At 33.8% G+C, this 10,077-nt stretch overlaps 1 protein-coding gene across 1 annotated transcript in view; it reads right to left on the reverse strand.

Moving 5' to 3' along the window:
• The window catches only part of RNGTT (RNA guanylyltransferase and 5'-phosphatase), a 215,108-nt gene that overhangs the window by 200,367 nt on the left and 4,664 nt on the right, over nt 1-10,077 (reverse strand). Inside the window, exons 2-4 of the mRNA XM_004673684.2 lie at nt 6,587-6,696; nt 1,165-1,268; nt 992-1,080 (exon numbers count right to left, since the gene is read on the reverse strand). Of these exons, the coding sequence (XP_004673741.1) occupies nt 992-1,080; nt 1,165-1,268; nt 6,587-6,696 (303 nt within the window). The remainder of the gene's footprint in view (nt 1-991; nt 1,081-1,164; nt 1,269-6,586; nt 6,697-10,077) is intronic.

Raw genomic sequence — 10,077 nt, forward strand, 5'->3', positions numbered from 1 at the left:
GATGAAAAAAAAATGTACAAAATGATGTTAAAATAAACTAGTATTTAAAAAATAAATAAATAAAGCAAGTAGTAACAACAAAAAATAAATAACTATTACGGTACTAATGCTGGGAACTATCCTCTATTTGTGGATGTTGCTTGCTAAACTTAAAAAAAAAATTCTAGGTCACTTCCTAATAACATCATTCATAATAGCAAATAACTGACAATAACTCTAGTACTATTAAGTAGCTGGTATTTTAAGAAAATTTAGTTATATATTAAACTTACAGTTTTTTGTCTGGCTATGCCACTACTCCCCTCACCACAGCTCACATTAGAAATACAAGCTCAAAAAGAGAAAAGATATTTTTTCTGTTTTCTCCACTGATACATTTCAAAAGCCTATGTCTGGCAAAGAATAGCAATCAATAAATAACTGGCAAAAGAAAAGTCTGCAACAGGTGAATAGATAAACAACAGTATAGTGATATATCACTTAACAATGAGAATTCAATCTGAGAAATGAATTAGACAATTTCATCACTGTGTGAATATCAGAGTGTAATTACATAACCTGGATGGTACAGCCAACTACACACCTAGGCTACATCGTACAGCCTATTAGGATTTTCATTGACCAAGACAGGGAGACAGAGTTAGGCAAAGTAAAACTACACAGTCTGTGGTGGAATACCATATAGCACTAAAAAATAAACAAGTTACATATACTATCATAGAGACTCTCATAATAATGAAGGAAATTTCAGAATAATACATACAGTAAAAAGTGCAAAATTATACAAAATAAAGATGTAGTATTCAAGGTGGTTTCCCAATAATACACCTGAAGAAGGGCAATATCCTGAAAATATATATATTTTATAGTTTACCAAAGTTACTCCCTTTAACAACCATGACTTGGGGACTATTTCAACTCACTCAGAAAAAAAGTGAATGGAAACCCAATTACAACATACAATATTCAATAGTGATATATCCAAACATACCTATAAGTTCAGGTGGGCTTCTTTCATTAAACCGCTCACAAAGGCGAATAAATGTCTCAGTATTCTCAGTTGTAGGGCACTCACCATGTCTGATAACATGAAAACATTTTGGTTATTTTTTAAAACAGCACAAATTTCAACAGTTTCAATATTAAAAACTCTTTATGACTTACCCTTTACATTGTAATTTTATATATTTGATTCCTTCTTTTTCTATGTCATTTCTGTCATAAAATCTTGAAGTATTTGTCAAGTCTACCAATAAGCCCATCTTAACCTAAAAAAAAAAAAATAGAACAAGTCATTTATTAGTATCTGGATTTGTTCCAAAACATGCTGACTACAGGGCAGTACTCCATCATCTTCATTGAAGGTAATTTTAAGTTTCACTTTGGCAATGAACTATTAACCAAGAAAGTATCACTTACCTAACTCTTTTTCAAGCACTAGTGAAATAAATTAACCCACAAAATAATGAAGGAATAAAAACAGGCAAAACAGACCACAATTCAACATTGCAGAAGTCTACCTACAAAGAAAATACCTACAGAGTTTTCTGATAATTTATTAGAAAAGAACCTAAGGGATAGCATCTACCTGAAATACACCCAGTCTCAGAACCGCATACCCATCAACACAGTATTCCAAGCAGCCATCACTACATCACATGTTGGGCAATTAAATTCTAAATGATGTGCACTCTAAAGTCCCATTTAAATTCCTTAATCAATAAAAACTTACATATGTGATCAAATCTCAGCATCTTACTGGAGACTAAACCACATCTCTCAGTTATCCTTCCTGCATTAGAATAAAATTTATTATCTTTTCTGTTAAGCACTAAGTGAAGTCTGGCTTGTGTTCAGGGGCTAGAGGTCTGAAAAACCTTAACAATTATAGTAACATTCACCCTGGCAAGAAATGGCACACTTACATTGCAAACTGTAAGACTCTCAAAAGAAATAAAAGACACAAACAAATGGAAAGATAGCCTTTGTTCGTGGACTGAAAGAAGAAACTGAAAGAAGAGTTAAAATGGACATATTACTAACACAGTTTACAGATTCAATGGAATACCTATCAAAATCCCAATGACATTTTTTCAAGAAAATTGAATAAACAATTCTAAAATTTGTATGGAACTAAACAACCAAAACAATCCTGAGAGAAAAGAAAAATGTATTTAATACATACTCTCTGGCTGCAACTCTATTATACAGCTACAGTAATCAAAACAGTATGGTATTAGAAAAAAAAAGTAGAAACAAAGACCATTGGAAAAAAAAAGTAGAAAAAAAAAGTAGAAACAAAGACCATTGGAATAGAACCCAGAAGTAATCCCACATAAAACCTTTGACAAAGGAGACAACATAATGCAATAGAAAAATGGAAGTCTCTTCAACAAATAATGTTGGAAGCTTGGACAGACACATACAGAAAAAATGAACTAGATCATTATTTAATTCCATACACAAAAATTAATTCAAATTGAATTAAAGTCTTGGTATAAGACCTGAAACCATAAACTACATAGAAGAAAACATAGGGAATACACTTCTAGATATCAATCTCAAGAGAGATATTTGGGGATTCAAACAAGGGAAACAAAAAGCAAAAATAAACAAAAAGGCACTACATTAAACTAAAAAGCCTTTGCTTAGTAAAAGGAACCATCAGTAAAACAAAAAAAAAGCAGCCTATAACTGAGAATAGATAAATGCACACAACATATGTTATAAAGAGCTAATTCCCAAAATATATAAAGAATTCAAACTCAACAACCAAAACACCAAACAACCTAATCGAACAATGGGCAAATCTAAATGACACTTTTCCAAAAAAGTCAAGCCTACAAGCACATGAAACAAGATTCAGTATCACTTATCATGAAAGAAAGGCAAATCAAAAATCACAATGAGATAGTAACTCATCACAGTCAGAATGGGCTATATCAAAAGATTAGACAAAAGTATTAGTAAGTATGTAAAGGAACACTCAATTCACTATTAATTGGAATGTAAATTGGTAGAGACTATGGAAAACAGCATAGAGGTACCTTAAAAAAATTAAAATGGAACTAAATCCAGGAGTATCACTTCCAGGTATTTATCAAAGAATAAGAAAACACACTATTTTTTTAAAGATATATTTATTATTTATGCATACAGAATTGGGGTACAGGCCAGAGGTGCTGAGGTGGTGGAGAGGATTCACCAGAGACAGAGTAGAGAGCAGAACAGGCAGACTGACAAAGTACACTGCTGAGGGGAGCATGGGGCAAGATGGGAGAGGTCTGCTGTGCCATGTGGGTTACCTCCCTGGCCAGGAATTGAACTTACTGGAGCTGTTGCAGCTAGTTTTGAAGTACTGCCTTTAAGCCTTTAACCTGTTGCACCACGAGGGAGGGCCCTAAGAAAACACTATTACAAAAAGATTTGTACACGCCTAAGTTCATACTAGCATTATTTACAATAACCAAAGCATGAGATCAACCTAAACGCCCATCAACAGATGACTGGATAAAGAACTGTGGAATATATATATTTAAATGAATATATGTTTAGCTATTAAATGGAATAATTCTTCACTATTTAAAAAAAATTATATAGAGCCTTCTGTAACAATATGGATGGATCTTGAGGTGATTATCTAAGTACAATGAGAAAGTAAAGACAATTACCAGATGGTTTAACTCATTTGTGAAATACAAATGAACAAAGAAAAACTAGCACAACACAATAGAAATAACTCATTTGTGAAAAATATGGTGGTTACTAAAGAAGAGGAAGAGGAAGAAGACAGAATAGAGGAGTGGAGTCAACTGGCACTAGAGCTTTGGTGAGGGTGAGTGAAGCATGCTCACAATTGAGGTAACAATCTATATTCCCCAAATCATATAATTTTGTATGAATGACAACTCAATAAAACTTGATTTAAAAAAATTAATATGCACCAGCACTAAGTAAAAACAGTTAATTCACACTTCTTCCATCTCATTTTGAATTATATATTTTCTGATAAGAATGGCGAGAGAAACAACATGCATTTTTAACTGTTATTTTTCTCTCTCTTGTTGTTGCTGCTATAGAGTATTTATTGTTGGATATACCTAAAGGAGTCTACAAAGTGATGACTCCGCTGTTATTTGCGGGGGAGGGGATACGGGGGGAGGGAAGGATTGCAAAACATTTAAATTTCACACAAAGTAGAAAAAAATGTAAGCTTCTCAAATGTAATTAGCTGCCTTAATGTGCTCTGATGATTTCCCCAGATTCCTGAACTGTTGTAGAAATGAGAGATAGGTAGACCTATCAGGTGTGCTCTTACTTAAGGAAATGTATTTTTGATTGCATTTTCTACAATCTGTCACCCCTGGGCCTACTTCTCTTTTCTTTCCACATAGATTGCAGTGATCTTAACTGCTTCAGAGGATATGTATTGCCAAACACAAAGATTTATATACCATAATAAAGCTTCTCAGTGAGCAACAATTAGAACATAGGTGGTTTGTCTGCAGACTCAAATTAAGAAGTGGGTGAAAAGTGGGGAAAAGCAAGAAATTTCTAAATACTTAGAAATACTTTAGCCAAGAAAACTAAGACACCTGAATAACTTAAAAGCCAAGTCCCATATATCTGTGTATGTATAAATGCGTCTGTGTAGATAATGTGGGATAATGTGTATACACACACACACACACTACATATATACAGTCTTCATAAGCAATGTAAGAGATAATCCCACTCCATGAAGGGTTATAACAGTATATATCTTATGTTGTTGTGAAATTTAAATGAAGTCCTTACTTTGTACCAAGCACTGTTCTACATGCTTTACGTGCACTAATTTCTTTTTACAAACTAGGAAATAGAAACATGAAGAGGTTATGTATTTTTCCACATAGATGTAAGTGGAAAACTAGAACTCAGACTCAGGCTATCTGATTTGTATAAGCATGCTGCTAAGAAACATTTAACACTCCTTATCTGTTAATTGATATGACAATCTATATAACTGATAATGAAAATTAAAAGTGGAAGCTGATAAGTAAGCTAAAATAAAATATATAACAAATCAAAGCTACACCAAAAAAAAAAAAAGTGAGTTTTTTTAAAATCTAAGTGGCAGCTTTTCTACCCACGATAGGTGTATTGTACATAATGGGCACTAACATTTGTTGAATGTACTAATATAATACACAGTAATAGACTACCAATAGCATAAATGGAAGATTAACAAAATACTATGTTCCCTAAAAAGTTATGTTAAAGTCCTAAGTACCGATGAAAATGACCCTATCTGGAAATAGGGTTATAGGACCTTTGCAATTATCATCAAATAAACACAAGCTGATAATATATTAGTGTGTCCTAATTCAAATGACTAAGAGGGAAATTTGAGCAAAGGGACATAAAGGAACAATGTCAATAACAAAGCAGACTTAATAGATTTATTAATCAAGGCATACCAATGATTGCTGGCAATCACCAGAAGTTCCCTCCAAACTTCCACAGGGTGCCAACCTTGCCAACATCTTGATTTGGAACTTTTAGCTCTCAGAACTTTGAGAGAATAAATAACTATTGTTTAAGGAACCAGTTTGTGGTGATTTATCAGTTCTTAAAAAATTAAAACAACTAGTAATATGTCAAAATAATGTGAAAACTCAAAAGTTCATTTATTCTTAAAAAGTTACCTGATGGGAAGAAAAAAAAAAGTCACTTGATGGGAATATAAAATGTACAGTGACTGGAACATAGTTTGGCACTTTCTTGTAAAACTTACCATGTATCAGAAGTAATCATATTCTTGGGTATTTAGCCCCCAAAAATGAAAACTTATGTTCACACAAACACCTGTATATAAATGTTCAGCTTTATTTGCAAAACCCCACAACTAGAAACAGTTCAAAATGCTTAAATCAAATGGTTACTTAACCATTCAATATGACAATTAAGTAAATTCGGATACATCCACAGAACTGAATACTACACAGAAATAAAAAAGAGAAACTTTTTGTTGATACATGAGACTGCTTGATTAAGGGCGTTATACTTAGTGCAAAATGCAAATCACATACTGTTTTGTTCCATTTATACAGTAATTCAAAATGACAGAACTATAGAGATGGAGAACAGATGGGCAGTTGCAATGTAAGGGTCAGGGTTTGCCTATGAAGAAGTAGCATGAAGGAGATCCACTGCACATAATAGAGTCTGAAACCACCACCAGAAATCTATACACTGCATTAAACCGCACAGATACTCACAGACACATATACTCACAAATGAATACAAACAAAAAGTCAGTAATCTAGTCAACAGCACTGTACCAACATCAACTTTCTGCTTTTGATATTGTACTACAATCACTTAAGGTGTCACCACTGGAAAAAGCTAAGCGAGGAGTTCGTAGAACTCAACACGCAATTTTTGCAACCTCCTCTGAGTCAAGTCTTTTTTTTTTCATTCATTAATTAATTTTTAAAAAGAAAAAGTATTTCAAGTGTTTAGTCACCCGAAGAACAAAAAAAGGATAAGTACAAGAAAAGACTAAGTATACAAAATAAATGTTTCCAAAAATCTTGTTTCTTACCTTCAGACTCTTTAGATAATTTGAGAGCATACTGGGATGGAACCGATTTTCTTCAGCAACTTGACTGTCATATCTTGGTCCTAACATTGTCTTCAGAGGTAAGAATCTTCCTAAACAACATTTAGAAAGATAACAATTTTCACTAAAGAAAATGTTCCAGGTTAAAACTCTATAGTTAGCAATTTTCAAAATCACTTTCTCAAGCCCTTTTTTGAACCATTTATGAGTGCAGAATTTATTCCAGATATGCAATAAATGGAACTCTGTAAGAACTCTCAATATAAGCTATACTTTTAAGTAATATTGCCTTGGAATTTTTAAAGACAATATAACTTTCATAGAGGTCATAATTCTAAACCACTACATTATAACTTAACTGTTTTCAAACCATTAGTAAGATACTAGAAAGCTGATGAAGGAGTGAATTAATCAAATCTTTAAAAGTGTCCTTTTTTTTTTTTTTGGTAGTATGAGGTTGGAACTTTGTCCATCTACAAGCCTTATCCTATATCTCAGGATAGCGATTATACTGAGAAGCTTGCTAACCCAAACTCACTCTCTCCCTTTCCAGTCAACTATCAGATATTCTAAGTTTGGCAAGAAAGACTAACTTATTTGGCAAGACTGACTGACTTATTTGGCCTTTATTTCTGAATTACAGTATAAGCATAAAGGAAGTCACCTTATATAATTGATTATAAAATCATCTATCACTATTTTTAATCATTTTTAATTGATATCTTAAAACAGAATAAAATTAATACCTAAAATTCTACATCAAAGTGAAATCTTAACATCTGTCCAAGATTATTATCTAAACTTCATATTTTTTTTAATTTTCATTTTCTACGAAACCACTCAAGATCACCAAAACCTACACACTGCTAAATGCAAAGGTCATCTTAGTTTTCACCTTGCTCAAACTCTCAGCAAGTGATCAGGAAACAACTGATCACTTTTTAATTCAAGAGGGAATGCCTGGGTCACTTTCTTCAATTGACTTCCTCCTAGCTTCTCAGCTCTCTCCTCAGTCTTTTTAGTGCTTCTTCCCTATCTCCTTGACCTCTCTATGTTCTGTCCCATGATTCTGTCCTTGAATCTCCCTTTTATCCACAACTAGTTGTTGTCTCATCTAGTTTCACAGCTTTAAAAGTCATCGACGTGCTAATAATGACATATGAATATGAGTTTCTCAACTCTAGACTCATATCCACTGCCAATCTAACATGAACTCTATCTGATGGCTAAAGATGTCTCAGACTTGATATCCAAATCTGAGGTCTCAATATTCACATTCCAAAAGTTGTCCCTCTCATGGTGTTCCCCATCTCAGCAAATAGTAACACAACTTTTTTCGTAGATCAAGTCAACACTTTTAAAGTTAGTTTTAACTCCTCTTTCTCACACTCCTCGTTCCCAGATCTAATTCATCACCAAATCCTATCAGATCTAACTTCAAAATATATCTAGAATCTAACCACTTCTCACCACCTCCACCGTCATCTCTCATAGATTATAACACTTCAGTTTATTTAACAAATATTTAGTGAGTGCTTATTATGTACCAGGCTTGTTTTAGGTGCACGGAATATATCAATGAAAACAGCAGATAAAAATTCCTACCCTCATACAACTTACCTTCTGTTAGTGGAGAAAAACCATCACTAAGAATTTAATTTACATTTATTATATTACCTTCATTGTATTATTTACATAATTATTAACTTATCATTTGTACATATGATTATGTTAGAAGGGGTTTTCCCCACTCAGCCTTCTTTCCTTTTCACTGTTGCCTCAGAGATCCAATCCTACTTCCATCAGCTCCTTTAGTCTTTACTTTCCTCTGACCCAATGATGATGGTAACAGCTAATCATCACAATCACTCCTCCATAAACATTCCTAATTCCTTCCCTTTTACTCAATCATACTCCCCTGAGAAAAACCCAGACCTCAATAAACCCAGTCACCTGACTTCTTTGTGCCTACCCTGTGCAACTCAGGATTTCTAGAGACGTTCTCCACACAGCAGCAGATCTCAAAGGCAATTCTACCACACAACACTACTTTTCTGTTCCACATCTTTTTCACATTCATAAATATACTGTCTCCACCCACTTTTCAACTGAGAACTTTGTTATAACTCATTTTAAAAAAAGGTAAAGAAAAAAGGCTATAATAATGAAAAGCTAACTCTGTTTACCACATATCAGGCACTGTTTAAAATACTTTACATAGATTAATCCATTTGCCCTAACAAAAAAAAGTACTATTGTTATCCATACTTTACTGATGAGGAAACCAAGGCAACAGACATTAAGTAACTTGCCCATTTAATTGGATGAATGTGACATTTGCCCGTTTACTCACATTTTCAGTAAAGTAACTAAAACAAGTAACTTGCCTATTTACTCACATTTTTAGTGAAACAGAAAACAGAAATTTAGAGCCAGCAGATTTGGAATGTGGAGTCCACGCATGTTAACTGCTATCCAAGACTGCCTCTCAACCATCAGGCAAAAACTTCTCTCACCTTTGCAGTTCACCTATAAACCTTTCTATATCTGAATTCACCTTTTCTTTCTTGCCATCTTCCCTTCCATTAAAGGCCCCTCATTTCTGCCCTGATTTCCATTTGGCTTTCTCAAGGATCAACCCTCCCCTCCTTTCATGTTTTTACCAACTTTCCTAGTATCTCATCTCAGCAGCATCTCATATATCTGACAACTCCCATTCTCCCTGGAAAATTACCTTAGTTTTTATTACATCAGACATTTTTAATTTCTATCACCCACCTAACACCATCCCCAGTTTTTGGCTATTCCTCAACTCTCTTGTTCCCTATTTCCTTCAACCTAACTTCTACATGACAGGTTTCTGTCTGTTCGTTCCATCATGGGCCTGCTCCTCCACTAGCTCAATACTCTCTGCCTGGAAGATCGTATCCATATTAAGGGCAAAAGCAATACTATCTGTCAAATTCTACTACTTATTTTCCTCACAGAAAGACTATTTCTCCTATAGTTAGGTGAGGACCACATGACTGGGTTCTAGTCACTAGAATATGGCAGGGGTGAGATATAACCGTCCCTGTGCTAGCTATCCCTACGAAATGTCATCCAATTTAACTAATGGTATTCTGATATGTCATTGCCATCCTGGTGACTATATTAAATTTTGCTTTTTAAACTGTTTTTCTAATTCTAAATAAAAAATGTTCACTTTGACAAGAACATCTTTGTGATTTTTTTCTCACAAATCTGTGGAGCAGATACTCTAATAACAGGATATAGAAAATGTTTCAGGTTAGAACTCAGACCTCTAACTTCAGGAGTTCCTTCCCAACTGTATAAAGAAAATCACATGTACCAGTGGATTCGAATAGAAAACCTAGATATAAACCCACAAGTATATGGACACCTAATTTTTGACAAAGGAGCAAAGAAGATACAATGGAACAAAGAAAATTTGTTCAGCAAATGATGCTGGG

This window comes from Condylura cristata, unplaced genomic scaffold (genome assembly GCF_000260355.1).
Source record: "Condylura cristata isolate star-nosed mole 26May11 unplaced genomic scaffold, ConCri1.0 scaffold00001, whole genome shotgun sequence".
NCBI lineage: Eukaryota > Metazoa > Chordata > Mammalia > Eulipotyphla > Talpidae > Condylura > Condylura cristata.